The sequence below is a fragment of the Temnothorax longispinosus genome, chromosome 4 (genome assembly GCF_030848805.1).
Source record: "Temnothorax longispinosus isolate EJ_2023e chromosome 4, Tlon_JGU_v1, whole genome shotgun sequence".
In the NCBI taxonomy this organism is placed as follows: domain Eukaryota; kingdom Metazoa; phylum Arthropoda; class Insecta; order Hymenoptera; family Formicidae; genus Temnothorax; species Temnothorax longispinosus.
This window is the reverse complement of record NC_092361.1, coordinates 18,287,478-18,311,739: the sequence shown is the minus strand read 5'-3', so window position 1 is coordinate 18,311,739 and position 24,262 is coordinate 18,287,478. Positions and strand designations below refer to the sequence as shown.

General features: G+C 42.7%; 1 protein-coding gene across 5 annotated transcripts; it reads right to left on the bottom strand.

Moving 5' to 3' along the window:
- Positions 1-297: 297 nt before the first annotated feature.
- Positions 298-23,276, bottom strand: Lubel (Linear Ubiquitin E3 ligase). Of its 5 annotated transcripts, none has more exons than XM_071776872.1 (20): positions 23,170-23,276; positions 20,262-20,351; positions 19,646-20,050; positions 18,209-18,400; positions 17,592-17,816; positions 16,938-17,404; positions 15,296-16,563; positions 13,925-14,205; positions 13,727-13,822; positions 13,371-13,535; positions 12,640-12,999; positions 12,369-12,552; positions 5,919-11,968; positions 4,760-4,957; positions 4,218-4,496; positions 4,062-4,151; positions 3,811-3,967; positions 3,038-3,368; positions 2,173-2,341; positions 298-800 (listed from the first exon to the last, which is right to left on the bottom strand). In XM_071776872.1, exons 1-20 carry the CDS (start codon positions 23,173-23,175, stop codon positions 771-773), a joined length of 11,043 nt encoding a protein of 3,680 aa, XP_071632973.1. In that variant the 5' UTR covers positions 23,176-23,276; the 3' UTR covers positions 298-770. The 5 variants fall into 5 exon arrangements, with proteins under 5 accessions (XP_071632973.1, XP_071632975.1, XP_071632977.1 ...); XM_071776874.1 differs by lacking the exon at positions 2,173-2,341 and adding an exon at positions 1,934-2,102 and having other exon boundaries at positions 10,311-11,968; XM_071776876.1 differs by lacking the exon at positions 2,173-2,341 and adding an exon at positions 1,934-2,102 and having other exon boundaries at positions 10,311-11,968; positions 13,371-13,517.
- Positions 23,277-24,262: the final 986 nt, after the last annotated feature.

Here is a 24,262-nt window from a genome sequence, read left to right as displayed (position 1 = left end):
TCTAAAATATTAAGATATGGAGGTGGATGTATCGATTTGCAAAACAAAAATTTTGCATTATTAATACAGGATTCTTATTATGCTTTTAAGCTAATAAGCAGAGAAGCTTATCTAATTGTTTTCTAATTGATTACTAATTGTTTTCTAATTGATACTATTATTAAACTGTTTTGCAGCTCAAAATATGAATATCATAAGTAATATCTCATTTAAAAGATTTTTAAGACGTGATTCAAGAAACAGTTATAAATATGGTCCTTATTAAATAAGATTAGAAAGAAGGAATTATGAATACTATGAGTTTTTAAATTAAATCATCTATTTCTTGGAAAACAGTAATATAAAGCAGAAATAAATACATGTTTCTCAAACATTAATAATTACGCTGTCCATCAAGAAGTAAAGAAACATTCGATTGCATTGTTGCACATGTTTAGTTGCTGACAAGTAGAACACGTAGAGATGAACACTATTTCTTCTCGCCGAATATTTGCGAATGTTTGCAAATGAGACGTCGAGTTAACGTGCAAATCGCATCACGCCACGTCGAAGAGTAAAAATATAAGTTTTTGACATTATATCGTAACTAAATGACGGTCGTATTACAAATACTCCCGTTCCTGGTAATGGTCCTACACTATTTTTCACTTTGTGAGCTTACGTGGTCCATGCAAATAAAATAGATACACTATACAATATACGGTCTGTCACTTATGGCTTCGGATACGCGCGCGTCCGGTCTTTTTTTCCCCGAGATTCTCCCTCCGCAGTCACTCCAGTGGAATCTCCTGCTTTACGACCTGCAACATTGGGGGTATACTTTATGCACGGTGAAGTTGTAGAATTTTAATGTATTCCCGCGGCACGTACCTCTCGCTCGTATACCTTATTTACTTCGATATCCGCATAAAAAAGGCAACTCACACAGGATAGGGAAATTGTTATTTACGCAGTGGGAAGCTGCGAACGGCCGCGCGGATTCACGTTGTTGGACATTAAATTTTTATTTCGCTTTAAGTAGCGCATATAAAAGCACAGCCGATAGCATTCTCTTAGTTTCCAGAATGAGAATTATTATCAAAAATTGAGGAATGAACGAAATGTATTCAGCTTTGTCCGTACATGTAATAAATCATTCATATAATGCATACTTTATCAAAGTTTAAATATTTTTATGCGGAATTATGCAAATATGTAAATTTGATTGTTTAAGATTAATTAATACATTATTTTGAAATTTCGCGGAGAATCTGTACAGAGAAATAGATCAGTATTCAAGTATTGATTAATGTTCAAAACATTTAAATCGAAATAAAATTTGGATTTAAATATTTTTTTATATTGTCTCCAATTATGCTTTTATACTTGATATTGATTTAGTTAAATTCTGAATACAGAATAGAAAAATGTCTGTTTTAACGCATTTTAATTCTTATTATACATATATAAAACATTTTTCTCTAATTTCTGTTTACTTCAGCAGACTGATCAAAATAAAATTTTATCCTGTAAAAGGAAAGAGCAGCAAAATATATATATTTTTAAATCTGGAGAACAATTCCACATGTTACATAAATTGTTAATGAAATTTAGAATGGATTCTCGTTAAATCTTTCCCCAGCTCATCTATTCTTCACAGTGCGCTCGGAAAGAGTATAAGGACATGTAACAGTACCGCGAAATACGACATCAACAATACGAGGTGCGGCCGTTCGACAGCGTCATTCGTGGCGATCTATTCACTTTTACGGTTTTTCGGCCGGAATGTTTCGTGCACAAGCAGAGGAATTCTACTTTCATGCAACTACCATGTTAATTCGGTCAGTGGGTCGCGGCAGGAGGTGCGAGGAGGAATCGGAAGAGCCAGAGGAAGAAGGCCGGGCGACGACGAAGGAGGTGGAGGACGACGAAGAGGAGGAATCGTGTTAGTCACCTGAATGCAAGCCTCGAGGTAATCCCGCTCGGACATTTCCTGGTCCTTCGCAGGGGGAACTTTTCCCCGTCGGCGCAACTCTTGCTTGGCGTCGTTCAAGTCAAAGATCCCCACTGGGTCCAGCCTGCCCTTGAGCACCAGGCCCGCCAAGTACTCAATGTAGTGCTGCCTGCGGGGGAAAAGTACCCAAGATTTTAGTCAGGCCCACGGCACGGCGGTCCCCCGCCTTTGCGCTTTACCTCGACCAGGTCGTTCCTGTAATGCTGCGGGTCGCGCCCGTACCAGTTCGCGGGCAGTTTCCGCCCGGCGCGTCGCACGCACGTTTCGAGATCGTCCACGTTTAGCAAGGGCAGCGGATCCAGCTGCGTCAAACGGATCTTTCGAACTAGATACTCGACGTAATGAATCCTACAGGAGATACACGGAGGATCTCGTTAGCGTTCGGCTGGGGGGTGAGGGTTGAGGGCGAGGTATAGCGAAGGACGGCTTCGCTGCGAGAGATCGCTCGAGAAAACGCTCGGAATCGCCGTGCGATTGGGTGCGACAGCCCCGATATACTCGCGCGTGAGCGAAATTCTAACGCCGATCGGCGAACGCGTCGCGGAATACCTATTCAGAATGTAGCGAGACTGAAGGGTCTTGATTTCGAAGAATTACTGAAGTAACTTTATTTGACGCGTGAAACTACACTTCTCAATAAAATTAAAGGGCCACTTAAAATCAGCGCTAAAGAGGACCGAATTCAAAGTCACGTATCTTTGCGAAAAAATGAGCGATGTTTGAAAAAGCGTCTTAAAGCCTAATACTATAACCAGGACTATTTGTGAAAATAGTCCTGATTGTTTAGGAAAAAAAAGAGATACACATATTTCGGTATTTGTAATCTTGACTGATAATTTCTGTAAAGAGTTGCTAGCAGTCTGTAATTGGTGAAACGACAATGATGGAGTTTCCTCGAAACACGTTTCAAACTTTTGTCTTTTAGCTTTACGATCCGCAAAAAACTCAGCTTGTAATTTTACAAATAAATTTGTTAATAATACGTCTAAGACGTCTTATCGCGAATACCGCGGGTGTCGTTTGCCGCGATGGGGGGCTGCTCACCTGCACAGACCGGCGTGGCCCTCGACGACGTCGGAATTGCACACAGCGTCCACTACCCCGGTAGGCGTTTCTTTCTGCAGTTGCACCTTGCACCTGCGTTCACCGACCGGGCCCTCGGTGTCGTAACCGATGCCGTTTTCCCTGAGCAACTGCTGCAGCTGCGCCGGCTCCTTGTCACGAAGGTAGAAGAGGCAGTTGCGCGGATGATGGGCGTGCAGGCCCAGTTTGGCGCAATAAGGGCTGACCGCACATTTCGCCCCCATCATGAAAGCCTTGCCGCAACCGCAGCAAAACTCATATTTACACTGGCTGCACGTGAAATGCATGCAACCTATAAAAATTCACGAGCTCTCTTTTTTTTTTCACCGAGCTTCGAAAAATGTTCCTGTGATATGCATATCGAATAATTTAGAAAAAATATCTCGCCCCATATTTTAAACTCGTCCGAGATGGATAAAAAAAAATAGCGCGGTATTAAAATGGTCCGCGCGTATATTAAGATAATATTTGGAATCAACATTCATTAATTCTTGCATTACCATATTGTTTTTGCAAAAGCAATAACTACTGGCGATGTGGTTTATATTTCACAATTTTTATATAGTAATGATTTTTGTTTATATTTCACAATTTTTATATAGTAATGATTTTCTTTTACAAATATTTAACGTCAAAGAAAGAAAAAATATTGTGAAATTAAATAATAAAATTTCACAGTAAAGATGAAACTGAATAAAATTATCTTTGCTGTAAAGCGTAGCAGTTATAATTACCTCCTCGAGATAGAGAATAACGGAATTTGCACTTAGGACAGTCGATGCCATTGTCGGCCAGATGTTGGGCCAAACCTGCGGCTTGATTGTCGGGATCATTCTCGTCCTTCCAAGCGGCAAATTTCTCGCATGAGAGTCCCTCGTGTTGTTTCTCCCACTAAAAATAGAGATATTAGAAAATAAATTATTGCTTCATTTTGTATATATAACACAAGCGTAATCGGAATCATGAAATCATGTTTTATACATACCGGTCTTCGGCAAAAGGCACAAGTGACAGATCGACAGTCGGGACAGATTAAACGCTTCTGGCCGGGATCGGCATAAAATCCGCTCGAACACTGGAAAATAATAAGTAATTTATTTTCAAATAGCGAGTTAAATGAAGATTGCCATTAAATAATTACCTGAATGCACCACTTAAAATTCGGATCTTGCATTAGAGTCCGATCTCTGAGCTTCCTTTGGAAGAGCTCGTGAATCGGCGGGTCCAGCAGAGTCTTCAGTTGGATGTCCAAATTGCTGAAATATTCGAGAACCTCGTCTTCGCTCGCGTCTTTGAGATTAGGCTCCTTGCAGTAGGGACAAACGGCATCTGTGATGTTCCTGTCGCTGATCTGAATGGTGAAATAATTCCTCGCGCATTCGTTGCAGCAGCGATGTACGCACTTCAGCATGGACACAATCTAATTGAGAGAAATACCGACAAGTGTAGCACAGGTAGAACTAAAAAAAATAACAATGCGCTTTGATTCCTGCTGATATTTTTTGATTATTTTAGCAAGATAAGATTCATAAAAAATAAGATTCGCAAAGATTATTAAATCCAGACGGAAAGAAATATGATGTAATATTTTTCTCGAAAGTCGTTCTTTCTGAAATTAACCAAAGGATTTTACTTTTCTTCAGTTATTCAGATTTCTCGCTTCGGCGACAACTGGATACCCACTTGACTCATCGCGAAACGACCGGTGCACAGCTCGCACTCCTGCTGCAAGAAGGCCAGCGCCGATTCCACGCTGGGGCATTCTTTCGCGGCCTGGAGTGCCTCGGCGTCTCCGAACTTGAGGGCCAGCAAACTGGCGGCTATCTCGGCCTCATCGTAATTCGCGGCTCGACCCTCCGCCAGGAGACGACGCGCTATTCTCTGCACACGTGACGGACATAAGATTGCTCCGATATCGGCACGTACGCAATTTCCACATATCGTATAAAAAGGGAATCTTTAGCTTCGTCTACAAATCTCGACCTAAGAAAAACTTGAGATCTATCGTCTATCGATGTAAACATTTACAACAAGGGCCGTGCGTGTAAATCGTTACAACTTAAAGCGGCATTTTGGACATTATGAAGAGCATTGTTGCGCAATGTCGACAATTTCGCACAGTTCGCAGATGAAGTTAAATTTTAAATTCAACAGATAAGTTACAGAAGATAAAGTAAAGTACTCTGTTGCTCATTAGCTAAATCAGCAATTAAAAATACTTCGAAAGTAGGAAGTTTAAAGTGTCCGTCATGCAAGAGGAAGTAGACCGCGCCAACGTCTAGAAACGAGCTCTTTTTCACTTGACAAATGTAAAACTTTCGAAAAACCTAAGTTTCAGCTGAAACTTCGACATTTTGCCTACTACTGAAATGAAGCCATTAATTCATATATTTACAATTATGCGTACACAACATTAAATATTTTACATCTAAAATGGTGAATATGTCCAATATAATACGTCTTTAGATGTGATTAAACACCATCATATTTTAGAAGATGCGTAACATTTTTTTTCTTTCGACAGACAATGAATTATTTACGACACAATACTTACCTTCGCGTTAGCCACATCTCGTCACAAATGATTAATCAATAATTAATAAATGGTGAAATGATATGAATTAATTAACGCGCGGTTAAAACATTGAGAGGGACACCTATTTGTTGCGTTCGATTCCCGGTCCCACTCAATTGGCATTTCGAGCTGTTTGTAGACATTGGCCTGCCAACGGCGGAAAAGGCCGGTTCTTGGCGGCGCAAACATTCGCGAGGACTTATTGGCAACTGACGTTTCTACGAGGGGAGGGTCGTGTGTGTCACTTGGCAATTCTCGTCTACTGACCTCCCGCTCCGTTTTGGGAGATCCTTGTCTCTTGCGCCCGATGCTTTCCACGTGCGCCCTCACGGCATTCTCTTCGCCCTCGAACCGACGGATGCAACTGGCTACGAGGGAAAATCGTTTCTTGGGCGCTCGCGCCCGATCCACCCCCTTTAACGTGTCATCTTTCTCAATTTTCATCTCTTTACTCCCTGTACTCGCCCTTCGACCTATCTTCGCGCGTTTCTCTCGTGACTCATTACTCGTGATTTTAAATGTCTTTAGAGTATCGTTCTGCACTACTGACTGATCCCTTTCCTTAGTTTCGCTCGCGTCTTCAAGCTTTATCTCATTCTTCTTTGAATCATTCTTTTTTGACTGGATATCTTCCTTAGATTTTATACTCTGTCCAATCTTTGTCGAAGACAAAGCTGCCGCTGAATCTATTGTAACAACGTTAGAATCTGTTTTAAGATTCTGAGAAACTTTTAATATATTTTCATTAATTTCCGCGTTCATTTCCGGTCGGGATAATTCAATGACCGTAGTGGCAGCTTCTGTTGGTGTCTTTAAATTGTTTCCTTCATTTTCTTGCGTGACCTGAGGGATGCTTTCTGTTCCGTTCGAAATGCTGGCTTCATTGTTACTCGTTTCGTTGTGTATTATATCGTTGGTCTCTTTATCAGGCATTTCAAATTGTTCCGAAGTTTCGACCCGTTCATTCGTCTCTTCTTCTTCGGACGGTAGGTCTTCGTACACATCTTCTTCCGCCGAATCTTCGAGCTCACTTGACTTAATCTCCCGTTCGTCGACCGAGTCTTCGGACGACGTGGAATTATGATCGTGGCTTTCCGTCTCGTACGAATAAGTGACGTCCTCACTTTCCTCGGATTCGCTTGTGCGCTCCTCCTCTTCAGACTCCGATATTTCAGATCTTATCTCATTTAGCGTTTTCTCCAACAACAACTCCGCGTCCGTGAACTCCTCGACGGAATTGTATTCCGAGTTATGATCAGAAATGTACTTCGCCGTACCTGTGTCCTCGTCCCCCTCAGAATAGTCGGAATCGGAGCTGAAAGGATCCGAGCTTTCTCCGATCGCGTTTTCGACTTCCAATTGTTTGCCGAGATCCGCGGGCGGATCGTTATGCCTCGAGTTCGACGCTTGTGAATTCTCGTTTAATTCCGATTCTATTGACTTAACTTTCGGAGGTTCTTCGGTTTCTTCACTTTCCACGGCACTCTCTTTACTCTCTTTAGCATGATTCTCATCCAAGATTTGCTTGTCTTTCACATTTTCTGTAATTTCAATCGCCCTTCCGTTACTTGATTTAATTTGATTTCTCATCAGTTTGTTAGTATTCTCAGAATCAATTTTCCGCACGGTTGGCGGGTTCAATACGTTAGTACTTTCCTGAATTTTTAAAGATAATTTCGAAACTGCCTGCGACATTACTGGCAATTTCGTCGATCCACTCTTTAATAAAGACGTGTCATTTATTTTAGAGGGATTTGATAGGGCAGTGTCTGTTGCTCGCGTGATTTTTCGTTGTTTTAGAATGGGTATTTTCGACGGTAAAGACGTTTTAGGTTTTAAATCATCTTTCTTCGTTTTTATTAGAATTTTATCATCATTCGAGATTTCACTTTCGTTATTTATTTTTTTTACTGCTTGATTTTCAAAAGCCTCCGCTTTTATACTTTTCGAGCCTCGCGGATTTTTATTTTGGACATCTTCAATATTTTTGTTTTTAGAATTTTCCGATTTATTTCCATTATATTTTTTAACAATAGACAATTTAGTTTGCGATTCGGGATTACTCGCGTTATTAACTATCGATATTTTCTCTGAACTGGACGTAGGAAGTTTTTTATTGTCATTTACTTTCATGCTTCCTGTAGTTTTTGGCACAGTGGTGTTATTTAATGACCGTTTAACAATTTTGTCTGGTATTTCTGACGGTAAGAACGTTTTAGGTTTTAAATTATCTTTCTCCATTTTTATTTTATCATCAACAATTGATTTATTGTTACTGCCTGTCTTATCGCTCGCGATACGCGTGGACTTTAAGGGTTCTTTAATTCGCGATTCATCGGACTGCATTGCTCGATTCGACTTTTTAGCAATCTCGCTAGCCGTTGCTCTCGCTTTCGTGACGGTCGTACTGTACGGACTTGCGCTTTTCCGCGCTAAATTTTTCCTCGGTCCGCTACCTGATTTTTTTACTATCTTAACGGGCGACTTTCTTCGGACGATTTTTTTAAGAGGCGATCTCGATCTGTACTTCATGACCGGTTTTGTAATTACGCTTTTACAAGATTGATTTATTTGGTCTGTATTTCTTTCCATCGAACTCTCGTTACTCGGTAATTTTGACGATGCCGGTTCAATTTGTTCGTTACGTGCGACGATTAAAATTTCGTTCCCGGACGAATCGACGTCTTTCGCATTCTCTTTGCCGATCGTATCAACGCCTTCGATCTGATCTATCTCGCGTTCAACGATATTCGCGATATTTTTTATCGGCGCGCAATCGTTCACCGTTGTTACTGGCGATTCCGATATCTTTATTTCAAAGGTGTCAGGTATTCCGGGCGTCACGTCGCTGACATTCGCTATAATGGGATTCGGGAAAGAGTCTTTGTTGGCTGTTGAAGCAATATTTCTCCCCTCGGTCGGCGTTACGAAGAATATATTGCTATTTTTAAGCGCATGTAAGATGTTCCTTGTTGTTGAATTTGACGTTTGCGCGTCCTGTTTCTTGTCATCGTGCGATTGAGAAACTTCATCTTCGAGATAAGGTGCCTCATCGCGATCGATAGGGCACGAAATACTTTCTTTCGAATCTAAGGGGAGAGCATGTTCGACAGATAAGGGAGGAGACGTGTTGTTATTACTATTTGATAATTCGCGTAATTGATCGTGTATATTTTCGTTGGAAGGCTTGTTAATATTTGTAACGACGTTTTCATCGACAGTAAGTTTTGAAGTTTCGGGATCGTCCAAGCTGTTTGATATTTCAAGATGCGAAGTATTTTCAGGACAAGTATTTGCTCCGACATTATTTTCTGAGAAAGAGATTGACATTACTTTTGCATGCGTTATGTGATTATGTGGAGGTGCAATTATTTCATGATTATCTGTCGGATTTCTCGGATTGTAAAAGTGCAATTCATCTTGATTTTTAATATTTTCGACATTTTGTGAATCTGTCATAGATTGAATGTCTGAGGTCGGTTCGATCATTGAACTGTCAGATTTTGCCGGGACAAATGTAATTTCCGTCCCTTGATCATGCAGATTCTTTAAATCCATTTTTTCGGGGGCACGCGAGTGTGTTAACGGTGATAGGATATTTTCGTCGATTCGCGATTGAGTAATGGATAAATTATTGACCGTATTTTGTTCAACGGGCACGTTTTCTTTCAACGTAGTTTCATTTTTATCGTCGCTCGCGGGAGTGTGATATGTGACCGAAATTGTCTGTTCTACTTTTTCCGAAACGTGCACCGCATTTTTCGAAACGATCGGCTTTGTATCATTTTTATCATGATGCAATGTCGTTCCGTGATTATCGAATATTTCGATGGGCGGTGATTTAACGTCGAGAGAATGATCGGGAGATGAAATTGACGAGGTTGGTGATGTTGAAACATGCGCGCGAGATGAATCGTTTGATTGTCGTTCGTCTCGTTTGTTAATATCCTGTTCATTTGATTGCATATTAGTCACGTTCGTTATTACTTCGCGCGAAACAGGCGGATGATCAGCGTTAGAATTATGCACGATCGGATCATTTTGTGAAACATTTGTTTCCGTCGTCGATTGAGAGACCGATTTTTCCGCGTTAGAATCGTTTATAGAAGCTAATGAATAACTTTTATCTTGCGACGAATCACTTTTTAAAAATGGATCAATGTCTGTAAAGGCGTTATCAGCGAGAAGCTTTTCATGAGATGCTTTTTCGGAAGAGCTTTTTGCTTCCTTTGATGATGATGGCGTATCAGTCGAGCTATCGCCTGCGATTGTAAGCTCGAGAGGTTTCTGAACGATAGATTGATCATGCGTTGAAGATGCTGTTAACGGTTGCACATGAGAGCTCGATGATTCACCTGAATGCATTTCCTCAGCTGATCTTGCCTCCGACACCGTTTCGTCCTCGACAGATTTTTCTTGATTATTATCTCTCGCAGGCGTGTCAACTATCTCTAAAGAATTCTTACGTGAATGTATTTCCCTGGCGACGTCCGGCACTCCGGCTATTCCTACACTCGACGCTGCCACTTCATTCGTAGTCTGTGATTCTTCGGGATTGTCTTTGTCCATTAAGTCCAGCGAATCGGAAAACGTTTCGGATGTCAGATCCGTCGCGATGTTAGTTTGCGAAATGTTAGACCCGTTCGTGTCTGTACGTACCGATCTGACATCCTGATGCTGTTGCTTAATGTCTGGAACGCTCGAGCGGGACTTTGCCATCCGAGAATCCGGAAGTTTAGATCTGTCGATCTTCTTATCGGCAATCTTGCTGCTCCTCAATTTTTTAGAACTTTTGTCCGGATGTTTATCTTTTCGATCCTTCTCCCGAAGCGATCCTTCTTCCGATCCAGTTGTGTTTTCAAGCACGGTTGCAGAAACAGGCATTTCTTCGTCAGCGTCAGCGGTTCTTGGTGCGCCGACGTTCCTGTCGCTGATTTCGGCCTCAGACACGCCGGTTTTGGGGTCATCGGTCTTCATATCGTGTAAGGTATTTAATCGATTCATAAGTTGCACGTCGGAAGTTACGTTGACATCACCTTTCTCGGGCGACAGCATTTGCATCGCAGTTATGAACGGCGTCAAAAACTGCTGCGGCAGCGATTTCACGGCGGATAGTAGAGCTTCCACCGTCACGACGTGTGGCTCGTCGTTCTGCCTGGGCATTTCCCTTATGACACGCTGATCAGATTGCTCCCGTGTGGCAAGATCCCTCTCGGATGCGTCCGCGTGTGCTTTCTCCGTCACGTTCGCCGTGCCTGCGCTCGAGGATTCGTCTCGCGTTGATGTCCGCTGCGGCAATATATCGGCTCGTTGGGGAACACTTGAATTCGGGAAAGAGATACGGAGTGCGTCGTTCAATTCCGCAGACTTCCCAACTTCGATGAGTGACTCGCTGCTGTTCCCCGTCGTCCCTACATCAGAAGGTAATTCAGGACCACTCGAAGTTTCCTGACGCGCAGAAGAGGACTGACCCGGTTCCGTGTAACTCGTTGTGTCAAGCGCAGAAGTTCCATGCGGTGAGGATACTTCAACTCCGACGTTATTTGGCGATAATCTTTCCTGTTCCTCCGGTGAATTCGTAACTTCCGTCGTCACTGCAGTTTCGTCGATCGATGTCGTCGAGGTGTCGGCATGCATTTCTTTCGTCTTTTCGTGCGACCGCGCGGTCTGTTTCACCTCGACGTCGTCGCTTTCACTCTTCTGGCCGTCAGATTTTGACAGCTCGGGTCCGGTAATTCGCACAACAGTCTTATCAGTGTCAATCGTCGATGATTCTCCGGTCAAACGATCATCGTCAGTTTTCGAGGAGTATTCAGGCGCGCGCGAGGAGTCCATTGCACTTGTCTTCGCGAGATCATTGATTGTGGTTGCGGGAATTTCCGTGGGCAACGCGGCATCTACTTGATCCAGGTCTTCTGTCGGTTTCGTAGCGTTCAACGAGTACTTTGAGTCGTCCCGCGAATCTACGGTCGCCTGTTCTTGCCGCGTGATCGCAAGATCGCTCGGTTCCGCTACGTCGGGCGCTTGTTGTACGGCCCTTGGGACCAGATTTGGATCGATTAGAACAGTGGGCTCATCGGAGCGGTCGTACAGATTATCAGACTTATTATTACCCAGTTTGTTCGGGGGATCTTTCTCGTGTCGCCAGTTATCGGTCAGTTCTCTGAGGGCTGCCAGTTGCTTTTGAAAGTCGGCCTGCAACGCCACGAAATGATCAACAATTGGTGACATTACCTGCTTCTGCGCCTCCGTATCGGACACATTCGGAACTTGTTCCACGGGACCAATTCCCGTCCCGCCCACCGCACCCGCTGCGTCTGCAGCAAAAAGAAAGACCGGTGCGTGATCGATGATCTTTGTTTCTTCCTCGAGTATTAACTTGCGACTTTTTCGTAAATATGGAGATACAAATAAAGTAATTAATCTCTCAATTTAATATATTTTTCTATTGCGCATAGAAATATAAACCGTTTTTTTTTTACCGCAAACTGTAATAAGCAAAAAGTAACAATTTCCAGATTACATATAAAATAAAATTAAAAAATAATATCTCTATATATTTTTAAAATATATAAAATATTGAATAATAAAATAATATATATGAATATTGATTATTATATAAAATAATATTAACATATCTAAGTATCGAAAACATTGGTAAGCGCTACGAAATTATCATGATCGGTGTAATCGGTGTGTATCGAAAACTTCACTGACCTTCGTGCGGTGCAGCCTCCTCGTTTTCCACCCCGACCGGAGGACCCCAGATCCTCAGTAAAAAGGGCTTGAGCTGATTCTTTTGCAGCTCGAGCAAAGTGGCGTCCTCGACACCGGTATTATTGTCGAGAGCTCTGACAACGTCCGCGAGCGCAAAGTTTCCCTTCGCCATTATCTGTTCACACTGCCAATCGAAAGGACGACAAATCAATATTGATCAAAGTGTCGTAAATCCGTCGAAAATTTATTTAGATTTTTCCCTCGCACGCACTTTCTGCTGCCTGCGTTGGATGGCCGTCGCGACTGCGTTCCACATGTCACCCTTGACAGATCGCAGGGCCTCTTTCGCCTCGGCTGGCGAGAGCACGCCGATGCTGTTCTCCTTCAATTCCTTGCCCTGTGCGGTCACCAGGACCTGCACTGTCTCCACCAGATGCGGCCACTGCGTCTGAAGCCACTCGATCGGATTCGGGGCACCTTGTGCCAATGCGACTTGGACATCGTCGGTCGTGAATCCCTGCTTCTCGGCTTCCCGTAGGATCTCCACTATCTCCAGTCCTTGGCGCGTCAACGTGGAGATCCCTTGGCTGGCACTGGGACCTGCCTCCGCGTATCGCGATTGGCTGGGTTCCTGAAATCAAAAGCACGTTGCTGTTAACGATCGTCTCATCAAAAATGGGCAAAAAGCACGAAATTGCAAATTGGATGTTACTTGATCTATTGGTAGTCACAATCGCAGGGGGTTCCGCCACAGATTATCTTTAAGCGTATGTCTAAATTAATACCAGGACTAGAGCAGCAGCTGTAAATGTATTACGCAAATAAGCATGATAAATATACAAGTAAGAGCGATCTATTTAAGCGGTTGGTGGATGCTAAATAAATAAAAATATCCTGCCTACGTTCACACCGAGGCTAATTATCGCGACGGTTGGATTGAGGACAACGAGGTGTACATAAAAATCCATCAGGCTTGTAAGCTCAGTTCGTAAGCGAGTTTACCCTGGAACGATAATAAAGGTGAGACGAGTCGATGGAGTTTCTTCTGGTCCGCTCTCTGCTCCTCTGCCCGGTTATCAGCTGCTGAAGATACTGTTCCTGCAACGTTCGCGGATACAAATCGGGACTGTTTACGAATCCGGCTTGTTCCTGAAACAAATGCTCCGTCTTGTTTCCTTTATTAGAACACACAAAGAGCGCGTTTTTTGATCATATATTAAGGTGAAGGATGCAAGACATTTTATTTCTCTTCATAGAATACTTTACTATCAATGGTTGTTTATAGGCCCGATTGCTCTTATCCAACATTTAATTAGGCTTTAATTTATTCACAAATTTATTCACTACTTTTCGCTCACCTCACCATCGCTATCGTCGTAATATAAGTAACTCTTTGGTGTTCCTACCGACGCGGATCTTCCGAGAGTCCCTTTTGCAGGGAGATAGTCGTAAGTCTAAAATATTTCAATATAAAATTTATTTTACGCCATTTAATCTTTTGTTTATATAATCTTTTCGTTCATATTCGAGTAATATCTTGCTTATACAATTCTTACTTGAGTCGAGATACTCTGCGGCGGAGGAGATGTTCCCGTAGACACCGAATGGCTCTTCGAAAGTTTTCCTCGAATCCTTTCCTCGCGTGGCGTCGCGTTTGTGTCCGCTTTAGAAGTATTTGCAATCGAAGAAGACGTTAACGCCGAGGATGATGCTTCTAACGACAAGTTCTCGACCGGCAATGCCGCGTCTGTTGACGCTTCTTTTGCTTGCGCAGCTACGGCCGTGATCGTAGTTTTAGAGTTCTCTACGAGAGAATCATTGTCTGGAACAATCGCTTCTGAAAATCACAAATTTACTCATGATTCAGTGCGATTCTGAATTATTTCTTCCTAAATTGTGATTTTAAATATACCATTTGATTAATGCTACTGTGTTTCCTCACAAGTGTACAAGATGTATATCTTTTTCAGGGTCATCCGGAAATTATATAACATTTTTATCGTTTCTGGCGATCGAGAGGAAGAATAAAATTGCGAATTAAATACTGATTGGAGAATTTTGGTGTACAAGATTTAAATATTAGTAATGTATTGCTCGTGCCAAATTTTTCTTTGTTTAATTAGTGTACTTAATTAAAAAATTTGCTAATTCGCTAATTTGTTAGGGTTTGTAACAATCGCCACAAATAAATATATCATATAACTAAAATATATGGCATGCCGCTTGTAATTATCACAATTAATATTAGTAACAATATTAGTAGGTAATCTAATAGTGCATTAATATCCGAATATAATCCGAAACCGTAGTACACAAAATATCGACGATTTAAAGGGCGATTTTAAAGGGAATGAATTTTAACAAATTTTACTGTTGCATAATTTTTTTGTTCATACTAAAACAAATCTTTTGCCGCGTTTCAGCGTCGTCGAGCCAAATGCTCTGGCAGTGATTTCCATCGATGGTCTGCCCCGGAATAAAAGGAACATATGCCAAATGCACGCTCGTGCTTGAAACCGTCGCATCGCTTGAATGAATAATATAACGCCTCAGACATGAACAGAAGATGGCCGAATTTCAAATACGACTATGCATTTGGTGTCGTTGTAGCGTTGTACGAAAAACAGTTTCCATGTCTCTTTATTATTCATCCAAGGGAATACATCGAAGGTGGAGAATAACCAGTTGTACGACTTGACTGTCGCTTTACGTAAAAATGAAAAAAAAATAAAAAGAAACAGAAAGACAGAGAAAAAGAGAGAGAGAGAGAGAGAGAGAAAGAGAAACGTGTACAAATGTAATCCGGGTCATCCGCATTTCTGGACAGGAATACGCGGGTGGGCATCACATAGAATGGAAGCGTCACGCGTGACGTCACTTGGACAACTTGGTACCGAAGGAAAAGCTGATTTTGCGCTTCGGTCTACCTTTATTCTTGACGGATCCGCTGTCGCCGCTCTCTTCGCTGTTGGAGATCTTCTTGGTCCGCTTCTCGGGATCGCCGACGTTGTTCGGCGCCTCGTTCTTCGCTCGTGGCTCGATCGGGCCGGCCGCGGCCGCGGGGTCATCGTTTGAGACGCTCGGTGGCAGAGCGCTGCTCTTCGTCTTGCAGCAAACCACGCAGACGCGATCGTTGATCTTGTTGATGAAAGTACAATGCTCGCAAGCCCATTCCTCTTTTGGAATTTCCATCTCGTCGATTTTCTTGGATGACGCACTCGTACTTTCAATTGTGTCTCTCTTTGCCTTTGGCTCCTTCTCAAGCTGAGATGTTCGCGTCTGCTGTTTCGTCTCAGCGTTGCCCTGTTTCTTCTGTTGAACTTCGGCAGTTCGTACCGAATCCTTCGACTGACGGCCCTCGATCGATCGCTGACGATCTGTAACTTGGAGATCACCCGTTTTAGGCAGGTCTCGATCTTCCTTGTCCTCCTGTTTTCTTATCGGCATTTCCTTGGAGGGCGTTTTTCTAGAGCCTTGATTGTCGGATTCGAACGAGGATCTGCCGGAACTTCGTTTGTTGGAGGTCCGGTCTAGATCGTCAAGAGTGTCCTTTCGTCGGAACGACTCTCTTCTCGCGAGGAGCTCGCGCTCTCGCGAGACATCGCGCGTTTGCTGCTCTCTTCTTGTCGAGCGTGATTCGATCTCATCCATGTTCGCGCGATCCCTATTTGAATGTCCTCCTTGAGAAGACTGTCTTTCCAGGAGACGCGTTCTTTCTCCGGGTGTTCTTTTCGGGGAAGCTACATCACGAGAAGGCGTCTTTCTGATCTGACCGTCACTCTCGAAGGACGATCTACGAGAATCGCGACGAGTAGAGGATCGTTCCAAATCGTCCAGCATTATGTCCCTTCGAAGGGACGACGCCCTCTTCAAAGCGTTCTCCACCCTCTCAAAATGATCGTCAGAAGAGCTCGTAACTCGTGCTCGACCTGGTGTGTTAACTTTTCGATCGGAGGACTCGTCGTCGGTACTTCGCCTTCGACGGTCGCGATAAGTTCCGTTTTGTACGCGATCCAGCCGAGGATCCACCTTGGAAGCCGAGCGGTCATCGTGGTTGTAACGCCGTCCAGAAGAGATAGTGTTGCTCTTTTGTAATTCGTCATAGCTTCTCGGAGATGTCGAGTATCGTTTACTGGACGGACTTTCAGACCATTGGTCCTCGGCATTCGTCATTCTCTCCTCAGATATTAATCTCCTGAAAAAACCCGTGATCAAGACGTGATCGCGAATAAAATATATGTGTTTAAAGTTTAAATATTGATAAAACTAAATTTATTTCGCAAAAATTAAAATTCTATAAAATTATGAAAAAGTTAGTTGATCTCTCAAAGTGATCAATAAAGATAGAACATAAGTTAATATTAATTGCCAAGTTTTGAAATGAAAGGTTACAAAATATCATCGTTAAGACAGTAATGAACAGTTGGTCGATAGAATTGTTCGCCAAAAGTTCCTTAATGTGTCTATATATATTTGTTCACGAAGCTTTGTGAAAATAAATCTTTCTAAATTAGTATCTGTAAATTATATTTCTTTTAGTCTATCTCAAAGAGAGTTTTCCCCACTTACTCTCGTCGACCTCTGGACACGAGACTTCTGGTATCTTCGTCATGATAGTTTCGTTGTCGTATGCTTCTGGGGACGCTACCGCGTCTACTTCTGGATCCGCGGGAAAGTCTGTCGTCCACATCGGACTCGTCGGAGTTCTCGGAGCTTGCGTCCGACGGTGACCCGGGCGACCTCCTCGATCGCGGTCTCGAAGCGTAAGACTTCTTGGATTTCAGGCTGGGAGACGGAGACGCTGGCCTCGATCTTCTGCTGGATTTGACGCTCCTGGCCGGACTATGCCCTCTAGAAAGAGATCCTGGATAATGCGGAGGTAGCATTTGCACTGACGGATAGCTCACGGGATATCCCCACGCGTTTGGATGATGCAGGCTCACGTTGGAGCCTCCCATCGACATATCCCAGGGGTTGCCCGGCGGGTACCACATCATCGGTACGCCGCCGGGGCCGAGATGTGCCATCGATTGGGCCTGAAACAATTTTATCTATCACGAATCTTCCTGTACGCGTCAGGTTTAAATATTTTTAGTTTGATACATTGTCTCCTTTGAGTGTTTGACGGATAAATCAAGAAGGAAAAATTAATAACAATAACATCGATAATAAAAATAGACTTAACAACATTTTTGTTTGAGATGAACACTTGATTGAGAATACCTGATGCATTCCTGAATTCCACATATGAGCTGCGGTCAAGTCGCAAACGCTGGCTGATTGTATCATGGTTCTAGGTGGCGGCGGAGGTGGAAGTGGAGGTGCCGGTTTCGGACTGCCTAAGCTGAGTGGTCTCCCACTCAAAGTATCCCTCGTATCAGCGGACGGGTGTCGACGCCTATTCGCGTCTTGAGCCCTCATCACTTCTTGATATTTTCTATATCTCTCCTGAAAAATCGTAATATTTTATTCCAGTTTTTAAAATAAAGAATAAAGTTGTTAAAAACTCAACAAATGACTAAGCCGTAGTGGAAGAATATATCTAAAATTGTAAAAAATGGAAATAATTTCACGAATATACATAATAACCAATTTGTTTTAACGAATAAGTTAAATTTTTTATTTGTAATCAATAAATAATTTATAAATACTTATTATTTCATTTTAGTCATTTAATAAAATGCAACAAAAGAAAAAATTTTTGTAATTCTTGAGAACTTCTTTATTTACAAATATATTTCATAATCTTGGCGATCTTCCAGATTCAATTCTTTGAAAGTAAACGTCATTTGTTCTTTAATAGTTAATATACTTTTATTTGATATTATAACTCTTTTTACCTGTAGAGTAGTCATTTTGTCTGTTCCTGATCCAGAAGCATCGTTGGAAGATGTGTTTAAAGTACTCGTAGATTTCGATACTCTTGCGCTCGAGTCCGACGGCGGTTTCGCATTGGAAAAATTGCGCTTCAAGCTCCCGACCTTGTCGAGCAAAGGGAGTTGCGCAGATCCTTTGATTAGCGCCGATTTAGCCTAAGCGCGAAACTTTAACTTAATTACATATCGTGGATGTAAGGCGGGAACAACACTCGGAATAATGTTGTCGAGGACTGTAGATGTTCGTTTGTGAAACAGCGCTGATATTATTATTGAAAAAAAAAGGTGTCAAGTTTAAATAATTATGACCATGGCAAATGTTAATGCTCTTCTCTAGAAACAGAGTCTTCTAAAAAATAACATAGGCTTAAAAAAAGAACAAATAAATAAATAAATATGCAGCCTGACTTATCTCTGGATATCAATACGTCGAGAACATTAAGAACAAAAATCTCAATGTAAATAATACGCCTTTAAGAAAAAAAAATTATCTGTCATTTTGTGAGCGTGGCAGGTTCAAGCAGCTGGATGGATATAGGCCGTCTATGCTGAAAAGAAGGCGGGGTACACCGAGTGTAAAAATATGTCATAGTGGGTACCACCGTAACGGTACGGGAAACACGGAGTGGCACGGATGCCGATGGAGGATTATAATCGTGTGCGAGAATGATCGTGTTCACCGTGTTCACCGTAGCCTACCATATTCACCACTCCAGAGATCGTTCGCGGTAAAAACGATTCGATTACACGATTACACGACAAATGCCCGGCATTACGACGGCGCGGACGCGCCACGTTCGTCTTTTCCGCGTCATTACGCCAGCGACAGAACTGGAGGAGAGAACGGGTTCAGTGAATACGGCAAATCAGTGTCTTGCGATAACATGGTGTATATTAAAAAGCAACACGTTAACAATGTACAATAAAATCTGAACGTAAAATAGAATCTGGATGTAGAACAATATTCAACGATCATTTAAAGCTCGCAAGGGCAGTAACACTTGAGACCACGCCTCGGTGTGACGTTTTTGAGTAAAAGCTACGTCGTTTCGACCAACAACGTCGAAAGAGACTCGGCATTCGGCGATCCGACTCCGTGGACACCCGACGCGCGACGGAGACGAGGTCGGACTTGGCGGATAAACAGCTCTCCCGTGACCCGGAGTTAGTCACTGATCCAATCTTGGCGATCGTCGCCAAGAAACAGACACTTGATCGCGATAATTCATTGGCCGTATAGCGCAACCTGATCTCCATCGTGCCCGAGTGATCCCGAGGCGAATCCCTGGACGCGCGGACGCTGGAGGAACATCGAGGACTTATATCGGTCGACGACTGGGCGTCGGTGCCTGGAAGAAGATTCACGAGCAGTCGGGGGATTCAGGCCAGGACGCAGCCTACCTGAGTGGTCTTGCGATTCCTCCGCGGCGGTGGCACGGGCGGGGGATTCAACAGGTTCTCCCCCTTCGGCGGGAGCGGCGGTCTGCTTCTGCTCGCGTTGTCGGTCAGGATCCTTCGGCGGACGTGGCCCCTCCGCTTCGGGTGCTTGTGGTTCATGTCGTCGCAGGCCTCGCAGTAGTTCTCGTTGCACGTGTCGCAACGCGCGAACACGTTCTCGATGCCGCACAGGGCGCACTTACCAGCGTTCGATCGGGGCGTCGAGGGTGCCTGGGCTTGCGGTCGGGTCGGAAACTCGATGATCTCGTAGTCGGGGTCACCACAGTCCCCGGAGAGCGACGGCGGCGGGATTTTCGGGGGCGTCGGCGGTCGACGATGCTGCTGATCTGCTTGCTGCTGCTGCTGCGTCTTTTTTTAAATGTTTTTATTCCAGAAATCAATACTGCATCAATATGAATAAATATATTTATTGTGAGAGCAAATAAAAATATATCAAACGAGTTATTTTGGCAGATATGTATATTTCAGCATTTTTTTTTATTTTCTACAACAATTATAAAATTGAGAGGTAATCATAAGTAAAAATTAGAAATGAAATATAGCTGAAAGAGAAACCTACCATGACCCAATGGGGCATGGATCTTGCCATTCGCAGTTTGGTGGACGGATTCGATATGGCCATCGGTCGCCATTTTTCAGCTCCCGGGTTCTATGCAATAACAACAGAATTTTATTAATTTCTTCTTTCAGAATTATAGCAATTTATTTCAGAAACATGCAAGAGGCATTGGTGCATCTCATCTCGTCATGCTGCACTTATAACAATCACGAGTAAAAAATTATATTTATAAGAATTGCAAAATAATGGTTTTGCATGTAAGATACGCGTTAAAACTATTACATATAATAAAATTATTATACAATCAAAATTATTATAGTCAAGTAGATTTAAAATATAGATTTAAAAGTAGATCCAGCAACGACCATGTACAACGTGGAAATAATAATGCTTCGTTAAACCAGAGTATCAAAAGCCTAGGCGACTTCGAGGAGCTCTTTCTGGCAGTTTTTCTACCGCCATAACAGAGTGCCAAGTGTGAATTGATGTCATCGCACCTTGGGCTCGCGCGCGCGTCCGAAGCCTAAATAATTTCGGCGTCGTTGCCGCATAATCGAGACTGTACAAGTGGGCACCGTCGCGGGGGAAAGCGTGACGTCAGAACGGTGATCCACCGCCGGAAGCTGGACCGACCGCGGTCTATTTTTGCGGCCGGGAAAAAGCGTGTTCCGCGTCTAGAAATAAAGCCGAGCCGCGTGGCGCGCGCGACGATATTTTTTTTTCAGGGCGTGGGTGTGACACCGACAACGATATCTTTCTTCCTACGCGAAATATCGAACATATATAATTAAATCTGTAATAAATAATTAATTCTGATATCGAGATATTTTAGATCGGATCTTCAGATAGAACGTAATTGGTGAAAAAGCAGACGACCTAAATAAATCGGTTTCAGAAATATCTGGCATTTGCATTTATTTATCATAGACCTCGTCCCCTGCCCACTCGTCTTGTTACATCTTTTATGATTATTGAGTCGCATGAGCTCGTTGAGTAAGTTGATTAATAACTAAAGATAACGTCCGCATGACATTATCCAAAACGGAACAACAGAAATAAACGTAGCCGTGCCGTGAAAAGCTTTCGCTCGGGAGCCGCGACGAGACGGGAGTTAGTTTCTTGAATTAGAGCCGTTCGCGTATCTTTAGAACGTTCACTCTTCTGTTCTTCTTGTAACGCACATTCTTTTCGATTTTTATTTCCATTTTACGCTGCAGGGGAATCCGCGACAAATGGAAGTGTATACACGGAGCACGGTGTGCCAATTATAATTTATAATTTCCTCGTTAAAACTCCATGCCGCAGCGTCATAATATCGAAAGAGAGTAAAAATAACATTTATTTAATAAAATTGAATAAAGAGACATATATATTATTTATTTAATCTATTTATTTACTGTCGAACTTTTCCTTTACAATTGTTTCTCTCTATCCCAGGTATTTTGTCCCAAAAGCGTGACGGGATAAAAGAAAGATCCAGAAATGCAAATCGAGCGTGCATCGCGAAACTATTTCTCGTTGGGATTGCATACGACTGTGCAAGCTGGAAATCATCCAACTTCTAGTTTATCCGAGAGAATTTCTATCCGCGAACTTCTTTCACACGCATCAGACACGTCTCTCGCATTTTATTCGCGTTCGGAGTTTAGACGATTTAGTTGCTAGACCACCCGATGCTTATTTGAAGATTCCGTTTATGCTTTCGTCACACTTCCGGCAGCGATGCGCGATATCGCATAGTTACGGAATAATTAGACAATGGTTAGCACGCGAGGCGCAATCCGGTAAGGGATCTCGGAACCGGAAGTAACTGTCACAGTCGGTACCGCGGAGTTACAAGTTACAGATAACACGTATGCGCTAATTCGCAAGTCTAACTTTCCGCGTAGCAGCGGTATGAGAAACTGCTTTATCTTTCGTTACGTTATTCCAATAGTCGCTGGTACCCGCATAGGGTAGATGCACACGAATACGGCACTACGACTACTACGAGACTGGTAAATGCGAAGTAACGACATGGATTTTGGACGCATTAAATTATTATCCTCGGAACGAATTCGTCTTCTTGTCTTTTCTAATTAAATCAAAACATTTGACATTTATATGAAAATTGAAGAATCTAAAATTCAAGGACCTCTCATTTATTCCCGGAGAAACTTGCAAAAATCTGTTAAATATTTAATATCATAATTATATATAACATTATAATTAAATTGCGCTTAACAAGAAGGTTTTATTATTATATTCTTGTTTATATATCTTTGAAAATGAGATTATTTGTACTTTTTAAAAACAGATAAAAACGATGTTTAATAATTAATTATCTTCTATAACACGCGCGCGATCGAGGCAACGGTGTTCTTTGTTCGATATCAGATACTCAAAAGGTGCAGAGGTAATCTAATTGATCTCATCGCTTAAATCAGATAATGCGCACTCGTTGACGCTGCTATCCGCATTGTGCCTCACGGATAGACAAAGTTAAATGAACGCGCCGTGCGCACTCCAAGTCGATGCACCATGCGAGCTCCGATTTAGATAATCCGTATCCACGACGCGACAGCCGACCTATCATCACGTCACAGGCCGTTTCGTGGACCACGTCGACAAAGCACTGAGATCTTGGGGAAATTGGCCAGCAACGCTTTTTCTATTAACGGCGTTTTTTCGGAATATTCCTTATTAAAAAAAAATGTCGCTCACGATGCAATTTTAAATCTCTTAATTATCTGAAACATGTGGTGTCACGTCAAATTGTTTATTGTCCTTATTGCGAACAGCGTGTCCCTTTTTCCTTTTTAATGAAGAAGAGGACAAATGGCGATACAGAATACTGTTACAGAAGTCTTCGAAGCGGAAGATGCACCAGGGGGGGGGGGTTGCACTCGGAACGAATATCGGCACTCACGTTCATGTGGGACACCTCGCCGGGGTTGACTTTTCCGGTTTTTCTCGGGAACTGGTCCGCACGGTACTGGGCCCTGTCTCCGATGTCGGCTTGGACGGCGCTGCTCCATCCGCGGGCGGCCGTTGCATCGCCGCCGAAATCTATTTCCGTAACGCTGCGTCTGCTGGACCGGTGCCATCGTTCCCGCCGTGGTCTCCTCGTTCGCGTAAATATATCGCGATGCTCGCTGTGTGAGCGCAGCTTAGACGTTTAGAACTCAGACTGGTATTGCTTTAGAAACTACAACCACGTCCGTCTCGTTCTTCGAGCGAAAACAATGGCCACTCTTTTCTTTAGTTCTTTAAACAAGCTGATATTTAGATGAGATGTTTACAGAGCTTCTTGGTTCCCAACACATATTTCAGTAGGTAAATTTTGATTTAAAGTTCTAGGGAAGTCTGAGAATTAATTTTTAAGAATAAAGTTATTATTATCTTAAAAACTAAAAAAAATTTGTAGGAAAAAGAAGAAAGAATTTATCTATAGCTCCTTGCTTCGGGCAAAACAATGACCGTTCTTTCCCTCAATTCTTTAGCCAGGCAATAAAGTATTTGTAGCTCTTCTCGTTTCTCAATATTACATTCAGTTATTAAAATTAAAATTAAAATTCAGAAGCAGTCATCCTGAAGAATGAGACTACAGTTACCTTAGAAACTAAAGAACTTTTGAGAGAAGAAAGAAAGAAGGAACACGCTGATGTACAGCATCAAGAAATCTGCAATTATGTAAATCGCACGAGAATATATTAACGGAATGCCGATGCGATATTAGCCCAAGTTGACCGGTCGCAGTTGACTTATGTCCAATCCGCAAATTTACATGGTAAATTTGTTGGCACGCCCTTACCGTCACCGTGAACATTTGACGTGAGAGGATCATCACACGAAAGTGTTATTTGCTCATCACATTCCAATAAGAAGATACGATACAATTCCGTTGACTTAAGCTATAGCGTGATTCTTAATTGACCCTGCTGCTCCGCGTCGCCGTTGCTTATTATCCTTTAGCCTTACGAGGCGTGTACTTCGCATGTGCACGGAAACGAGCTCGGCGC

What these genes read in the sequence shown, in the direction of transcription:
- Lubel (XM_071776872.1), bottom strand. An exon ending in GGAATCGCAAGACCACTCAG is followed by an intron (nt 18,401 to 19,645) that starts GTAGGCTGCGTC and finishes TTTCGCGCTTAG; the next exon opens with GCTAAATCGGCGCTAATCAA. An exon ending in ACCTTTATTATCGTTCCAGG is followed by an intron (nt 13,000 to 13,370) that starts GTAAACTCGCTT and finishes TTTTGATTTCAG; the next exon opens with GAACCCAGCCAATCGCGATA.